Source organism: Clarias gariepinus, chromosome 19 (assembly GCF_024256425.1).
Source record: "Clarias gariepinus isolate MV-2021 ecotype Netherlands chromosome 19, CGAR_prim_01v2, whole genome shotgun sequence".
NCBI lineage: Eukaryota > Metazoa > Chordata > Actinopteri > Siluriformes > Clariidae > Clarias > Clarias gariepinus.
Genome location: NC_071118.1, coordinates 16,624,315 through 16,642,721, shown reverse-complemented (window position 1 = coordinate 16,642,721; position 18,407 = coordinate 16,624,315). Strand labels below are relative to the sequence as shown.

At 37.9% G+C, this 18,407-nt stretch overlaps 1 protein-coding gene across 1 annotated transcript in view; it reads right to left on the bottom strand.

Annotated features, from left to right (window-relative positions):
* Positions 1 to 18,407, bottom strand: part of trpc5a (transient receptor potential cation channel, subfamily C, member 5a) — a 54,346-nt gene that overhangs the window by 23,439 nt on the left and 12,500 nt on the right. The window contains exons 2-4 of the mRNA XM_053478476.1: positions 12,432 to 12,840; positions 5,878 to 6,399; positions 324 to 660 (exon numbers count right to left, since the gene is read on the bottom strand). Coding sequence (XP_053334451.1) covers positions 324 to 660; positions 5,878 to 6,399; positions 12,432 to 12,818 — 1,246 coding nt within the window. The 5' untranslated portion in view covers positions 12,819 to 12,840. The remainder of the gene's footprint in view (positions 1 to 323; positions 661 to 5,877; positions 6,400 to 12,431; positions 12,841 to 18,407) is intronic.

Below are 18,407 nucleotides of genomic sequence, written 5' to 3'. Positions count from 1 at the left end.
TGATAGTAGTTATTACATTTTATTGATTTCATCATAGGGGAATTTACGTCCCTCTTTTATAATATTACAGTAATATTCACTTGAATTCTCTTTATTTAAGAGTTCCTACATCTATTAGTAGGTTTTCTATTAAGATGTTCGAGCTGCAGTAGTGATTTGACTTCATCAATGGGTATTGCATTCAAATATTTGCAATGGCCAATTAGATTTGGTTCTGAGATGTTGATCAGATAAACAGGCAGACAGACAGACAGACATGCCTGGATTACTTCTCATATACCACTACAATGAGATCCATTATAAAAATCGACAGGCATCCTTACCCAGAACCCAGGGTAAGATCATCCATTCCACGATGGTGGGAGGTGGACCCTGAACATGTAGGTCAGTTTGCACAATGTGCTGTGAGGCCAAGAGCAGGAGGAAGAGGAAGGTCAAGTATGACGCAGTATGACAGATGAATTTTATGAAGGGTTTCTTGATAAAAAGACCAAGTGTGCTCTTTGGTGCCAGTAGGTAGATGATGGAAAAGACAGGGAAAAGTAGGCCAATTGTGAAACATGTGATCAACTTCACCACCCAGTGACGTCGCCGCCATCCAGGGAAGCCATCATACCACAGCGTGGCCAGTAGCTGCTGGCAGTTTGGCTGAGCCACAAACTATATCAGAAAAAGACAGAACGTGTCATTACATAACTATTAGAAAAAGAAGGTTAAAGAAATAGCTTGCACAGCAGTGAGTAGGTAAATTTGCCCTTAAAAGATAAATATGCAATAAAGATTTGCTTTATTTTCTTGTCTGTCCGCTACTGTTTTTTTTTTTGACATCCTAAAAAAGAATACCAATTTTACAGTTAATGATAAATATGAAATTAGTTTTACTACAGTTAATATACAGTCATGGAAAAAAAAACTATGTACACTCTCCATCAAATCTAAGTTTTTATTTATCAGAGACTAAATAGCAATGATTTGATCCTCACCAACTATCTATAAATAAATAAAAAAACCTCAGGTGGGAACAGAAAAAAACAGATTTCAGTCTTTATAGTCATTTGTTTTTTAAAAATTAGCATGTAGCTACTTCATGTAGCAAGAACCTTATTTGAAATAATTTAAATTATTTTTCTAAAAGCGGTTATCAGAGGGCTGATAAATTCAGGAGTTGATGTGAACACCTTGGGTTAAAGGCTTGACTCTTTCCCCTTACGTGGTAGGCAGATGTTGCTAAATTCAGATCGTTTGACGGAGGAGGTACTGTATAATGGCAAAATTTTACTCTTAAGGCTGATAGCCCAGACAGCACTGGAAGAGTGAGAGGCCTGTGGAAGAAGTAGGCAAGGAGATGTGAGTGCGTTTGATCTAGGATAATATTTGGCTCCAGAAATGTTAATCTTGAGAGATAATGCACCAAATAGCTGTTCTGATGTCTTGGTTGGCTCTCTCATCAACCTTGATTGCTGGAATTTTGTTCTGGGAGAAGGTGTCATAAGTACTCACAAAATAGCGAATGTCCTCCCTTATGACTTTTTTGGATGTGTGCGAGGACAGATGGCAGGGTAACCTATTATAATAGGGTGATGAAATCATGAGTGGAACAAAGAGACTACTCAGTGGAGTTTTAGATGGACCAGGCTCTTGATCCAATGCTTGTTTGACAAGCAAGGCTGCTCTAATGCAAGCATTGTGGTGGCACAATGGTTGAATCAGGGGCATGGTCTGTGGCTAAGAAACATCTTGGGGTGAGCACTCTGGTCTTTCATTCTTAGACCCAGGCGGTAGTATAGATAGAATTTGAAAAATAAATGAAAACTAATTACCACCTGGCTTTATGTGAATTTAAGCACAAACTTGAGTTTTGGTTATCTGTCCAGACAAGAAACAGTCCAGTCACAGCTTTTAGGTTTTCTTGTACCATCTGAATATTTGCTGTGTCTGCTGTGTGTTCCTCGAGAAATAAGAAAAGATTAAGATGTTGTCCAAGTAGACAAAGACATCAAGGAAGTCTCCGAGTCTGTTTTACTAAATGATTGAAACACAGAAAGTGCATTTGCTAATACATAAAGTATGCATATAAAAGTGTGTATTTGTCAGTCCAGTGCTATTGAGGTGATTGTGTTTACCTGAGTAAGTGTGTGTGTGTGTATGTGTGTGTGTGTTTATCAGTGTAGTCCCTCTTTATTAAGCAGACGGGCGGCTTGTGGGAAGAAGCTGGATGTGAGAGCCCGAATGTTACGGTAAATGTACGGTAAATTTTATTTTGCATGGCAGGAGGGTGAAATGTGAGAGTAAGGGGTGTGTCTGATTATTCACAATGCTGATGGCTTTGCAGATGCAGTGTGTGGTGTAAATGTCTGCGAAAGAGAGATGGGAGACTCTGGTGATCTTTTCTGCTGTACTCACTATTTGGTTTTACGGTGTGAGACTTATTGCAGCTCTTGATATCCTTTCGATAGTTCCTCCATAGAAGGTGTTTAGAATGGGTGGAAGCTGCACCTTCCTTAGCCTTTTCAGGAAGAAAAGACACTGCTGGGCTTTCTTGTTCAAAGAGCTGGTGTTGAAAGGACCAGGCAAAATATTGACTAGGTGGAAGTCATCTTGACACTCTTGACGATGTCCACAGAGTAGCAGCTGATGTTTAGCAGTGAGTGATCGCTCCTTGTCCTACTGAAGTCAACAACCATCTCTTTGGTTTTATCAACATTTAGAGACAGGTTGTTGTCTTTACACTAGTCTGTTAGCCTCTGCACTTCCTCTCTGTATGCTATCTTGTCGTTCTTGCTGATAAGACCCACTGCGGTTGTGTCATCAGTAAACTTGACGATGTGATTGAAGCTGTGTATTGCTACACAGTCATGAGTCAGTGGTGCTATTTAATCTGTAAAGTTACTAAATGTTGTGTAATTACTGTGTATAGTGTTTTGTCTATAGCAAATATACAGTGTTTTATGTTGCTCTGTACTCAGAGAGCTACAGACAGCCAGAATCAATTTCCTTCAATTGTGTATCAACATACTTGGTGAATAAAACTCAATTCTGATTCTGATTCTGGACAACAATAAATTGAGCACACAGCCCCTGGGGCAGTGCTTAATGGTGGCGCTGAAGGTGCTGTTCTCGATCTACACTGAATAAGACCTTCCGGTCAGAATGTCCAGGATCCAGTTATAGCGTGAGGTGTTTAGGCCCAACAGCCTCAGCTTCAGAATCAGATGTTGGGGGATAATCGTAATAAATGCTGAAATGAAGTCTATTAATAGCATTTAAACGTAGGTGTCCTTGTTATCTAGGTGTGTGAGGGCCAGATTGAGTGTGGTGGGGACATTTTAATCACATCAGCACCTGGTTATTTGAAAAAGGAGTAGCTTTTCATATTTTTATGTAGAAGCTGTTCAGCATATCTGAAAGGGAACCATTACTGTCATGAGCTGTAGTTGGTGATGGCTTGTATGCCCTGCCATATGCTGTCTGGTGCTGAAGTGGTTGTGAATTGTCTGGGTGTGTGCCCTTCACCTCTCTGATAGCCGGGAAAGTTGCTCTTCTTATGACAACCATGCCCCTCGCAGAATCTTGGTTCTACAGGAATGCATAATCCATGGTCTCTGATAGGAGATGATGTTCTTGGAGACAGCCATTGGTGCACTTGCTGATGTAGCTGGATACTGATGATTTGTACTTGTTCGTGAAGTTGCTTTAACATGTTCAGTGTTCTCAAAACAGTGCTGAAGAGCAGAAATGGCTCATGCTGGCCAGGTTTTCATCTGCTTCAAAACTAGTTTTGAACATCTGATGATTGGTCTGTATGCTGGAATTAGCATAACATAGATGTGGTCTGCGTAGCCAAGGTTGGGGGGAGGCTTTGCCCAATATGTGCTTGGGATGTTTGTGTAAATGAGATCCAGCATGTTTTCCCCTCTTGTCCACACATACTGATGGAATTTAGGGAGCACTGAGCAATAAACAGTCCGTTGAAGTGTGTGTTCTGTAGTTCGCTAAACTTGCTATACAGTTCACAGAGCATTTCCTTAGCATTAGTGCTAGGTGGCGAAAACAGCAATAAATTCCCATGGTTAATATAAAGGTCTGCATCTTACAGTCACAAACTCCACCAATGATGAGCAATAGCTAAAAACTAGCACATCATCCATGAGCTCCTAATTCCAAAATAGTGCTACTTTGTTTATTTTGTGTTGTAGTGTATTTCTTTTAAATGGTATATGGACATTGGCACAACTGGTGTCCGTATATACAGTACCACCGCCAGACACTTTTGGAACTCAGTACCTCAGCCACCAACATTCAGGATGAGCTGCAGGAAAAGCTATGTGACTTCAGCTTGCTATGGGAACCAGGCCTCCAGTCCTATTTAATAGGAAGGGACATCCGAGGCGGTGCACGAGGAAGTGCAGAGCCCCGGCCTCACCTCGGGTACTCACACCACATCCAGGCCAGCTTCCACCACTGATCCTTACCACTTTTAATAGAGAGACTATTGAGAGCATCCTGAGCAGCTGCATCACTATCTAGTTTGGGAATTGTGCCATCATGGAACACAAGAACCTACAGCGGATAGTGAGGACAGCCGAGAGAATTGAAGACATCCTTACCACGCGCTGCATATGCAAAGGTATCACCATTGTGGCTGACAGCTTCTTTCCACAAGTATTGAAGTGTGTCATGTTGTCGTGTTGTCACTCGTTTGCACATTTGCACATGCACGCTATGTTGTCTATTTTGTATAGGACATAGATACATGTAGTTTTTAGTTAATTTATAATGTTAATATGTTTTGTCTCAGCTAGTCAGTTAAATAGTGATTAGCTAGTTAGTCTTTGTTCATTTATTTTGCTAATTTCTGTTGTATGTAGCACCTTGGTCCTGGTGGAACATTGTTTAATTTTACTGTGTAATGAACTGTATATGGCTGAAATGACAATAAAATCCTACTTGACGTGACGTGACAGAGCTCTTATACTGTCACGGACAAGAATACAGGAACATGATAAATTGCTTGGATCAACAGAATAAGTAAGCAAAAGTCAGCTGAGGTCAGCCTATGCATAGCAGAGGATTTTCCTGACCGTGTTGGTGAATTGGGAATTCCCTGTGACATAGCCATAAACTGACACAGTCTACCAGAGAACCTGGAATCGGAATGTGACAGAAAATCGGCAGAGACAAGTGCCAATCAGTGGCAGGGTGATCACATCCACTAAACAAATGTTTAGGTCAACTCCCAGGATAAATGTAAATTAAAGGAAAATTCAAGTGAGAAGGTTAAATCCCTTATGTCTCTGCCTGTTAACCATAAGAGTGAAGGTGAACATGCACAGAGATTGTCCACAATAAAGAGATTAGTTCCATCATGAGAGTTAAAAAGCAATGGTCGATATCCCAGGTGGGGTTACTAACTGGGTTAATCTAAAGAGAAATAGCCATATCAATTTTACTATCCAGTAAAAGAGTGCACATTCAAAAACATGAGCCAAGTTCAAAGTCCATAAATCCATAGGGAAAATCCAGGCAACTGTAGTTAGCCTCTGAGCCACCATGGTCAGGATTGTCATTCATTGTCTATATCTCACCACCACTTGTCTACATGTGTAGGGAACATATGATAAAATCCGACAACCCACTTCATATCACATTGTGCCATCCCTTCATATGTGTTTTTTGAATGTGAAATGTACCTCAATTGTGACACCACTGTATATACTAGTAAAGCAATAGCTTGATTGGTAACAATTGTGATAATAAAAATAATAATTTAAGTGTTATCACTACAACCATGATATTATATTCCTTTCAAAGATTTTCCTCTTACTTTTCTGCATCTAATGCATTTCCCAAATACCTCCTGACCTAAACCATAGTTACCTCTTTCTGGTGGTACTTGATTGCCAGCTTGAGCTTGGCGAGGTCTCTGCATTCTCGAGGGTCCAGCTCTTCACTGTGGTCATCACGATGGTTAAGGATAGTCTCTAGCTCACGTGAACTTCTTGCTTGGTCCAGTAAGTCTTTAGCAAAAAGCTTGCATTGCTGTGACAACTCCTCATACTCCTGCCGAAATTCATTCTCCACCTTGCTGAGCTCCTTCAGCTCCCATCCTAGACGGAACGCTGTGAGGATAGGATCCTCGCTGGACAAAGCAATGAGGGAAGGACTTGCCAGTGTCTTGTAGATGTTAAGTCGGGAACGTGAGTGTCGCAGACTATCCACCTCTGAGCTGGATACACATTCGACGCAGTCACAGCGGATTTGGTGTGGCCGTGGCACGGTGACCTTGCGCTGAACAAGTAGTTTGATGATCTCGTAATTGTTGGTGTGTGCAGCCAGCATGATGGGCGTGATATCAGGTGTGAATTCTGAGAACTGGGTGTCCATCATAAATGCAGGTACCTAATAATAATAAAAATAAACGTATGAATACATATCTCAAATCTCAAGATTTGGAAATGATGAAAGTATAGGTTTCTGATGATAATAATAATAATAATAATAATAATAATAGATCATAAAAAAACTATGTTGTAGTCATAGAGCTGTCCAAAGTGCAAAAACTAAAAAAAAAAAGAAACCACAGTGGATTTAAAATTAAACACTCAAGACGCTATAAGTGTCTAGATATTACTCTACAGTCATTTTTAGATAGTCTCTCTATTTTCTCAAAAGGCTCAAAAGTATTTGGACAAACTAACTTTAATTCTTAATTACAAGGGTTATTTTGACACTTGGATGCAAATCCTTGCCTTTTATCCATTGCATGAAGTCTGGAAACCATGGACATGAGCAAATGTTGAGTTTCTTCCCTTCAAACAGCTACTATCAGCTGCTGCTGGTTTATGGATCTTTTTGTCTTTACCTTTGATTTAGTAAGTAAAAAATCTTTTGGGTCAGGTGACTGATTTGGCTGTTTAAAATCAGTTCATCTCTTTGCCTTAGGAAGGCCTGGGTTGCTTTTGTGGCATATTTTGGGTAATACTCCATTATTATTATACAACCTTTTTATCAGTTATGCAGAATTTAAACAAATATGAGCAAAAACTATAGTTCTGTACACTCCAGATGGCATTCTGATATTTTTAACAGCAGTCACATTATCAATAAACACAACTCACCATTGGCAGTCATAAATGTCCATGCCATAATATTGCCTCCGCCATAACAGATGAGTTTTATTTTTTATTATTACAATTTTTTTAAACATGAGTCCTTCCTTTAATCGTGTACATTCTTCCTATCCTTTACTGGTTCAATATTCTTGTAGTAGAACTGGGCAGGCTTGTTTAGATTGCTTTCTAGAGTGTTATCAGTAATGTGCATTTTAAGCTTAAACTTTCTTGACGCTTTCCTTGATGTAAACTGACAATGATACACCTACCTCCTAGAGAGTGTTCTTGGCTCTGACAGATGATGTGAAGTGGTTTTTAAACACCTACAGTACCAAATGCAAACGCAGCACTTGGAAAAAACTCCTGACCTTTTACCTACTTAATTTGTCAAGAAGTAATAAGGAAAAAAGGCCAAAACTGGTCATAATAGTACTTTCAGTCAATTTTTCAATTACTTTTGAGTCTGTGAAAATGAAAGGACAAAATTTAGACAGTAATTCCTATATGATTAATGCAATATTTTTGTAAAATGCCTTAAATTCAAAATCAACACTTAACATCACATCATCTTTTCTCCATTTAAATACTTCTAGACACATGTAATTTATCGTAGAACCAAAAATAAAAAATATATTTTAAACAAAAATACAAAACAAAAAAAACATTTTATACAGAAAACATAAACAGCATATCACAAAAACACTTCATAAAGTATTCATGGATGTTCAGATCTACAATCATAAAGTATTCATAATTTACATTTGTAATTTATATTCAATGCATGAAAAAGGTCTTTTTTTATGTTGTTTTCAGTGAAACTCTCAATGTTGAAAAGGTCAAAAAGGCATGACTCATACCTTTATATTATATTTCATACATTTAAGATATAGAGAGCTTAAGTTAAATATTTATTTGTTAACATTTATTTTTATTTTATAACATAATTAAAACTATCCAAGTAAAATGACATAGAGCCCCATATAAACGTCAAGCAAAAAAAAAAAATACTTATCTATATAATGAATGTTTTATGATGTCACCAATCCTATAAAGTGTTACCAGAACAGCCATATAAAGAATTTACAGAAGTATATAAAAATCTGGTGCCTAAACAGGCCTCTACTTTCTCCTTTGTTTGCATTTGTTATTTAGTATAACATCTTTTATGTGATTTAAAATTTAATGTGTCACGGACGGACGGCACCATAAAGCATGGACACGGGTTGAGGTCTTACGGAAAAAAGGTAATTTTATTAAGGTAAATGGTAAAGGAAAGGCTTAACGGAAAAAGGACAGAAAGAAAGAATGTGCACATGCAGGTCTGGTGGGCAGTGCACCGCAGGCAGGCATGGTGAGTGGTGGGCAGTGGACAGAGTGGCTGCGTGGGCCCGTGTGGACTCCGGCTCTGCGGCTCTTCAGATCGTTAGCAGCAAAAGCTCACTAGCCATGCCTAATTCCGCTGCCCTGCTTCTTTGCATACCTGAAGGGGAGGCAGCCTACAGTAACTAGTGAGCGAAGAGCGATATTGATTTGGGCGCACGCCCATCACAGGTGCACGCCGTGACACTTATTAAATTTTAAATCACATAAAAAATTTTATATTAAGGAACAAATGCAAACAAAGGAGAAAGTAGAGGCCTGTTAAGGCATTGCTTTGCAGTTGATGAGAAGTCATATACTGTATGAGAATGCAAGATGTAATACACACACAAACATACATACTCACCACTGCACCACATCATAGCTGTGTAAGAAAAACAGGCTGTGCTCTGAGCACACAGGCCACTGGTGATGCTGAAAGAACAGTGACCTTACAGAATCCAAACTGTTGTGCATGAACAATGACAGCATGGTAGCAGGGTTGAGCAGAATGACAAGACACACCTGACAGAATATTTCTTCTATCTTTACAATCTTTCTTCTGGCATACCCAAGTGGAAAACATGCCAGCCCTACATCTAAGCAGCAGTTTATTTATTTATCTATTTATTTATTTATTTATTTATTTATTTATTTATTTATTTATTTTTATATTTTGCATCACTCATGCACTTCCCTGCACATAATACAAGAAAAAAATAGCCCCCCTGCCAACAACTGGATAGGTTTTCCCAAATCACCACATGACAGTTACAACCAGATCACCTGACAGAAGCAAATAACTGAAAGATGCTGTATGCACCAACCACCCACAAGAACATGAAGAAAGTCCTCGACTGTGCCTTCATCATCCTGCGCATACAATCCCTTGAAGAAGAAAATTTTCTTTCAAGCCCCCTGTATCCTGGGCCTCTTCACATCTGGGGCTTTGGTTTTTAAACCAGCTGGTGATAACTGTAAAAAGAGCACACCCCTATGGATAAGCAGATGGCAATCAGAGAACAAGAATACCTAGCTGATCAGCTAAATGTTACATGGCCATGGCCCTGAACCACCACAATGGTGCACAAACCACCACTATACTTAATAAAGGTGGTACAGTATAGTCATATTAGTGTGCGCCTTGTTTTTTTTTTTTCAAAAGACTACTGACAAGCAGGAATGCTCTTGTTCAATTGTGTGTATCTCTGAAGTTCCTGCTATGGAGCTCTGAGGAGGAACCCTCCTTGTACTCTTAGGGTGAGATTGACCTGGGTTTCCCGGATTGTGCCAACATTGAAAAAGTTGCAAAGAAGGAGGAGAAGGCATACCCAACATCATTTTGCAATTTCTGGTTGACCCTTAAAAGGGAGGAGGAAGCACCGATAGAGGAACAGAAGTTTTCCTAATTTGTCTAGTTTTTCTTTTTACTAATGTGTCTTGGCAGGCTGTCAAAGAACAAAAGGCAGTTTAGTGTTTAAAATACTGTTAGAGCTAAGGGGATCTTGTTGAGAGTAAAGACAAACCCAATGGACAGCTGCTATGGCCTAATTTCTGCAGGCAAAATGTAACATCCTCATGGCCACGCTTCAAAGTCAATACCATCCTGCACCCCTTAGTGGACACATGGGTGTGAAAACCACAATCAAGAGAACTGGAGATTGAGTCTACTGAAAGGAGAATAAAAAAAATCCTTCCAGACATGCCCCCGGAGCATATCAAAGGAATCAGACATGTGGGTTGGTTATTTGGGGTCCTTACTTATGAATCACGCACAATGTAAATCCAACTGCATGATGAACCATGCCAAACTTATGCTGAACTGTCATGAACTTATATGTATGACTCACATATTTTAACTGGCTTTTCTGCATGGACTGAACCTGTGACTTGTGTGGGTATACCTAGATAAATCAGTCTAATCCATCAGTTTCACATTAAAAGTGAATCACAAAATGCATACCTCAATTTGAACTCCCATCTGTGCCATACTGTTATGCTGTTGTGCTGTTGTCTGAACATACCAGACATACCAGAAATCCATCTGATCATTAAAGAACCAGATCACTGGTCATTCAGGTGATTAATCAGGCACCAGGACCCTGCATACACTGCAAGTCAAATTATAACTTACTGAGCTAAAATTTAGCCTAATTATGAAATGGGCTGAAAGCAATCTAAATTCTCTATTTAACATACTTACTAACTCTTAAATCCAGATGGTGCAAAATTTCATGTAAAATGCTTTAGTTTACAAAACTTGAGTTGGTGCACTTGAAAAACTTGTGCAGTGGTAAAGTATTTATTCGCCACTACCCTTTGGAGACTGCAAGTTTAATTCTATGGTGATGCTGCTGCTATCCACCGCAAGGAGTCCAGAAAGCAGAATGGCTTCTCTCTCAGTGGTTTGGGGAAGGAGTGGCATACCCATCAATCATACATTAGCCAAAGGGCTCACACAAGCAAAAGGGGCAGATAGCAAGTGTGTTATGCCACCCCTGTGGTGCAAGCAGCAGTCTGAAAAGATCCACTCAGCTGGCATCATTTATCTCGAAGGAGCACATGATTGTCTTTTCACTTCCTGATTGTTAGCTGTTACCTTGATAGAATAGTCAAATAGAGAGACAGATGGGAATAGAACATGACTAAATTAGGAAAAATTAAATAGGGAAAACTATAATTGTTGAAATTATTACATGGAAAATTTTATTTTAAAATAAATCATCAAATGAAGAAGTGTGACCTCTAAAACATTTAGCATGGCATGAATGTTGTTAACAGAAGAACTAATGTAGGTATAAAAACTGCATCTCATGTGAATTTCCCACATGACAGCCTGTAGAATGTACATGAAAAAAAAAATCATGTAGGCAGAGGATCTGCAGGTTAAAACACCTTTCAATCTTTAACTGTCCAGTTTGGGTAAGCCTGTGCCCTTGATAGGCTCAATGTTTTGTGTCTGCTAAGATGCTTTTCTGCTCACTACGTTTGTAAAGATTGATTATATGACATGCTATATCCACCTTGCAGCTCAAACCAACCAGGACATTTTTCTTTCTCTTGTATAAACAAATTGTGTCCACCCTTGAACTGTCACTCAGTTTTTGTTTTCCAGGTAAACTTTTGAAATTGTGTTTGTAAGGAATACCAATCGCTCAGCAGCATCTGAAATGCTCAAATCAGCCCACCTGGCACCAACAACCATGTCCCAGTTAATGGCATGTGTTTGCTTTATGGAAATTTGAGTAAAAACATACTGTAATTGTACAGCAAAGATTTAAACAAATGTTTTTATTTGAACTCATATGAAAAGGTGAATACTAGGAAATTTCTTTACTTAATTAGTTAGAAATATGAGAATGGAAATATAAATTAGTATATTATATATTTTATTAGTAATATATATATATATATATATATATATATATATATATATATATATATATATATATATATATATATATATATAAGTACTTACAACATAAAACAAGAATAAACCAAATTTGAGAGATTGGTGAATAAATAAATTATTGAATTACTATAAATAATTAAATACATGTTCCTGTTTAATGAAAATACTCAGTATGTTTGTTGCACTATCCTCAACTGGGCCCTGAATCAGAATTTAATTATTTTCTCCCTGCAATCTAATTACACTAAAGGGCTTCTTGGAATTGGACAACTTCTTGCCGGAAGTTCTCAGAGCAGTTGTTATGGTCTGAACATGAGTGCAACAAGTACATATAAATGAACGACACAAATGGGATAAAAGCAATGACTAACTACTGTATTTTTGCAGTGGTGACTCAGTGGTAAAGACACATGGCTACTGATCAGAAGATTGTGAATTAAAATCCCAGTATCAACAAGTTGCCACTTGCTCTTGCTCTTTAGGACTGACAATTCTCTATATAAGCCCACTTTTCCAAATGGAGAGTCTGATTTGGTCATGTTACTTGCCTGTTTTTCACCACTGGGTTTCCTGTAGGATAGTAGCAGTTCCACTGCACCCACCACCTCCTTGCGGATGGCGTAGAGAAAAGCATCTCCCACATGTACACCATGACTCAGCAGCAGCTCCATTACCTCCAGATTCTCATTCTCAATTGCAATTAGAAGGGCACTGCGTCCTAGCGGGTCCAGGCAGTTAACATTAATATTGTAGTAGATCTCTGCCTGTTCAAGGGCCATCTTTACACCTGCATAGTCCCCCTTCTCCACTGCACTTAGGTAGGCACGCTCCTCTGCTGACAGCTCAGCCTCAGCCCGCACAATCTGCAGTGGTATCCGGTCACGGTACGGCGAATAGCTCGCCTTCTTGTAGTACAGCTGCGCCATGGGGTTCATGAGAACTTGAGATCTCAGCAAGCTGGACAGGAATGAAACAAATAATATGTTAAATTAGGACTGTTTAATTAACAAAGAATCAAGGATGTCATCTCCACAGGTTCCATTGCTAAATAAAAAGATATTTCTTCAACAATATTTAGCAATCATTACCTCAGATTGGACTACCCAAAACTTTTGGGTTCATGCAGACTCATGATCCGCAACTATGCACAAGTTGCCATTAGGCTTGGGAAAAATTAAATGAACCCTATATTTAATATAAATGTTAGATATTTGAACTATACAGTTTTGATTTACGCATAATAAACACAGTGTCTTCAATTTCAATGATATCAAAAGTTTAATAATTTACTTAAAACCAGTGAAATTTATACAAAAATGGCAATCCCATAATTACCGAACTGTCTCATGCTCCTCTACTACAGAGTTCATGGATTGAGCATGTAGCATCAAGATTGCTGCCCCAAAGTGTCTATAAAAGGGTTTATTGCAGTTCCCACTTTTATAATAAAATAAGTGGCACTCTATAAGCACTCTATAAGTGAAAATACTGCTAGAATGTGGGAACATCAGTTTATTATGTCAAACAGCAAAATCTTTTAACATTTATTTTATTTAAAAGAGCTAATCAATGTTAATCTTGATAATTAATAAATACTTATTAATTAATACTGCATTAGTAAATTATATTAACAAAGGGTTCAGTCAAAACTACCCCAAATAAGATAGTAGCCAAAAAGGTAAAAAATTATATAAAATCTAAAAGCCTTTTTAAAAAAAGACTATTTAAAAAAAGATCTCTATTGTCAATAACTAACCTCAACCATCATTAAAAATTTATTACACTGGTTTCTTTTTAGTGGTTATTTGGAATCCACTGAATATGGAATTTTAACAGGTGTTCATTATAATGCAATATTTACTGCACATTTTACTACAGTATATTTAGCATTATAATTATGCTAATAGGCTAATATACGGTATTTATATTAACCAATATATGACCTAATATATATTAGTCAATTAGCCTAATCTGCATGGCTTTGGACTGTGGGAGGAAACCAGAAAACCTGGATAAACTCACCAAGCACAGTGAGAACATGCTAACTCCATGCACACAGATCTGATGCGGGAACATATACAGTGGGGTAAAAGTAAGTAAGTATTTAGTCAGCCATCATTTGTGCAAGTTCTCTCACTTAAAAAGATGAGAGGCCTGTAATTTTCATCATAGGTACTGTATACCTCAACTATGAGAGACAAAATAAGGAATATACCATTTGTTGGCAATGACAGAGGTCAAACATTTTCTGTAAGTCTTGACAATGTTTTCACATGTTGTTGCTGCTATTTTGGCCCATTCCTGTTGATGCTTTGGAACTGTTGCTGGGCAACATGGACTTTCAACTACCTCCAAAGATTTTCTATGGGGTTGAGATCTGGAGAGTGGCTAGGCCACTCCAAAACCTTGAAATGCTTCCTACAAAGCCACTCCTTTGTTGCCTGGGCGGTGTGTTTGGGATCATTGTCATGCTGAAACACCCAGCCACATTTCATCTTCAATGACCTTGCTGATGGAAGGAGGTTTTCACTCAAAATCTTAAGATAGATGGCCCCATTCATTCTTTCCTTTACACAGATCAGTCGTCCTGGTCCCTTAGCAGAAAAACAGCCCCAAAGCATGATGTTTCCACCCTCATCCTCAGCATTCTTTCTCCTCCAAACACGAAGTTCTATTTTGGTTTCATCTGACCATATGACGTTCTCCCAATTCTCTTCTGGATCATCCAAATGCTCTCTAGCACACTTTAGACAGGCCTGGACATGTACTGGCTTAAGCAGGGGGACACGTCTGGAACTGCAGGATTTGAGTCCCTGGCGGCGCAGTATGTTACTGATGGTAGCCTTTGTTACTTTTGTTCTAGCTCTCTGTAGGTCGTTCACTAGGCCCCCCCGTGTGGTTCTGGGATTTTTGCTTACAGTTCTTGTGATCTTTTTGACCCCACGAGGTGAGATCTTGTGTGGAGCCCCAGATTGAAGGAAAATTATCAGTGGTCTTGTATGTCTTCCATTTTCTAATAATTGTTCCCACAGTTGATTTCTTCACACCAAGCTGCTTACCTATTGTAGATTCAGTCTTCCCAGCCTGGGAGTTTGGAGTGTGACTGTTTGAGGTTGTGGACAGGTGTCTTTTATACTGATAACAGATCCCATTAATACAGGTAATAAGTGGAGGACAGAAGAGCCTCTTAAAGAAGAAGTTACAGGTCTGTGAGAGCCAGAAATCTTGCTTGTTTGTAGGTGACCAAATGCACCTTATTTTCCACCATAATTTGCAAATAAATTCTTTAAAAATCCTACAATGTGATTTTCTGGATTTTTTTTTTCTTATTTTGTCTCTCATAGTTGAGGTATACCTATGATGAAAATTACCAGCCCCTTTTATCTTTTTAAGTGGGAGAACTTGCACAATTTGGGGCTGATTAAATACTTTTTTGCCCCAGTGTATAGTATATATACTGTAAATACTGTATATAAGTATAGATATGTTATAGATGTTTATTGGTATTACATGCACATCTCTGGAATCATATGGGAACCTGGAATGTCAGTCATTAAAGTAGTATACCTCCAAGCAAGTAGCTGAGGAATCTGTAGTGCAGTAAAGAGACAGTTATTTCATATGCATATAAACCCATCTCTAAAGAAGTACAAGCTGTCTGTATCTGCAAAATAAAAGCTCTCTTTTCCCTTCTTACTTTTGTGGGTGTTATGCAGTTCCCCCCTGTTTGATATCTCCCCAGAAGGCTGAATCAACCAGAAATGTTTGACATTTTAAACATCATTGTTTGATCCTGATAACATGCTACCTCGACTCTTTCTTCCATATGAAACAGAAAGTAAGTAAGTAAGATAGGGAAACTGGTGGTATTGATTCTCAGTGATCTAGTATATTTATAGTATTCAGCTCATAATGATCTAAGGAGCTTTGTTTATGTATATTTATAATACATGACTAGTTCATATGCATATTTGATATGCTCTTTTGCTACTTGGGAACTTTTGACTAAGGACATAATATAAATAAATTTCAAAATTACATGTAATTTTTAAATAAAAAAAGTAACATCATAAATATACAGTTGCAGGTCATCAGATCATTCCTTTATATACTGTAGGTGAGCAATTTTGAGAACTTTTTGTTTGCTTTATTTACATAGCAAAAATCAGGACATAGATTTAAACTGATAGTGACTAAGGTAGAGGGGATGGTGGAAATAAAATGTAAAAAAAAACCTTGCAAAATACAGAAGGGAACCAATTCTCAACTGGGTGACATGAGGCAGAGCAATTACTAATCATTTTTTTTTCTGTAACTGTATAAGATTTAAATGTCAAATGTCAGCAGCAGACATAACTGTTAATGACAGGGTAGTTGCCAAATTAGTTGAAAAAAAAGGCACAATGTTTTTTGGGGTCAAATAACTTTAAAATTATGGGTATAAAACCTATTACATTTATGAAAAATGGTAAAATGTAATACAAACAGTGGTTCTATGATGTACAGACACATTTCTATTGTAGAACTTATTGGAGGACTGAAGGAGGGAAATGGAGATTCTGTATTCTGGAGTGAATAATACATGTACATCAGAATTTCACATACACCATGTGACATTGTCTTCCAAAACCTTAAAGGAAAGAAGAAAAATATCTCCCTTCTCCAGTTCCTGGATATCTAACCTGCACTCTTCTTCAGGGTTTTTATATGATATTAAGATGTAGTTGGGTGGGAAGTGACAACTCTGCTTTGTCTGGCTTGACCAGACAGTACAATCTATTAACACGTTTGAGTTATAACCAAAAGGCACTTCTGCTTCTAGCTTATCCACTATAATGGCAATGGTGCTATTTTGCACCTGGTGTCTGCAGGAGCTCCCAAAAATAAACATCCATCATATATGTAAGAACTCTTGCAAAGTTCCTCCGACTAAGCTGGAGTAAGGCATCAGACTCTGTCATAAAAAATAAAATAAAAACTACACCGATGTAATAAAAATAGGCTATGGAATAATGTACACAGCTATGCAGTACCTAATGTACACAAGACCTATAGCAAAGACATCCAAGCACAAGGTGGCCCAGTGCTACCAATTTATTAACTAGTACGTTTAAATGTTTACATGACCTTGCCCTTTCCTACCTCACGGATCTGCTCCAGCCCTATGCCCCACCCCGGTCTCTCAAATTATCAGATAAATGTTTGCTGATGGTACCCAAGACCAAATGCAAACTCAGGGATGATCGGGCGTTCTCTGTGGCAGCTTCCAAATTATGGAATGACCTACCATTGACCATTCGTGAGGCCACATCATTAAGGGTGTTTAAGTCCAATCTTAAAACTCACATGCTTTCTCTGGCATTTAAACCAACATGAGATGTTGATTTTACATATTGTTTTGCTTGGATATGCGTGTGGTGTGATTTTTTATTATTTAATTTAACTCTTTTATTATATTTTCAAAATTTATTTATATATATATATAATTTTTATATAATATAATTTTTAAATTTTTTATGTTATTTTATTAGATAACTATGTTATTTTATTGTTTGTGTGAAGCACTTTGGGGCATTCTTGTTGTTAAAGTGCTTTATAAATAAAGATGACTTGAGTTGAGTTAAGTTGAGTTGGTAAATGAAAATTGTAGTACTGTACTGGTAAATGTAAACATTGATACTGTAGATGAACACAGGTAAGTTTAAAACTGTTTAAAATTAGTTGCTAAACTGTATGCTGCTGGATGACTATGTTGTCTGCAACATATTTGCAACCAATGTATTTTATAAAGTTAGAGAAATGCCTATACTATAAGTCACGTATAAGCATATAAGTGATAGGTTCTTGACTTAACCCTTATGCTTCTGTGTCAAATCTGTGCAGAGCCTATGCTGTGGGCTATATAAGTGGCCTATTGTGATGTGAGCATTTACACTTGCGCGCTGGTGCATCTGCGTCCCTTTGCAATTATACCGCTAAACATCTAGTTGGTGGTGGGGTTTCTATGCCACTGTGCTGAGACTCTTAACCACTCTTTGTTGAGTTTTTTATGTATTATTAACAATGGTGAATTAGACATGTCAACCAATGTTTGTCTCTTTCAAAGAATTTGCAGACCTCTAGCAGTCGTTGTAGTGTGCTGATGACAAATCGTACAGCTTTACATATTTACGAACTTCTTTCAATGTTCATTAAAATTTCAACTCAACTTAAAAATGGAGGCGTAGAAGCAGCCAGAAATACTGTGTCAACTTTAGAAATGTGATCAGAATATGGTCTACATCATTATAAAATTTAAGGTGTTGATTGATTTTGAATCCCCTCCATTGAGTAACATGAAAGAAAACAATCCATCTTAGAAGCTGCTTGTGGATTCTCAGCAGCACTGAGAAAATTACTTTGTTGCTAGCTAACATTAATTAATAAAATGAAGAGGCATCAAAAAAATAACAGCTAAAAATGTAATAGCAATGAAAAGCATTGTACAGTATGTATTAGGAGTCCTGCGATAACCATGAGCCATG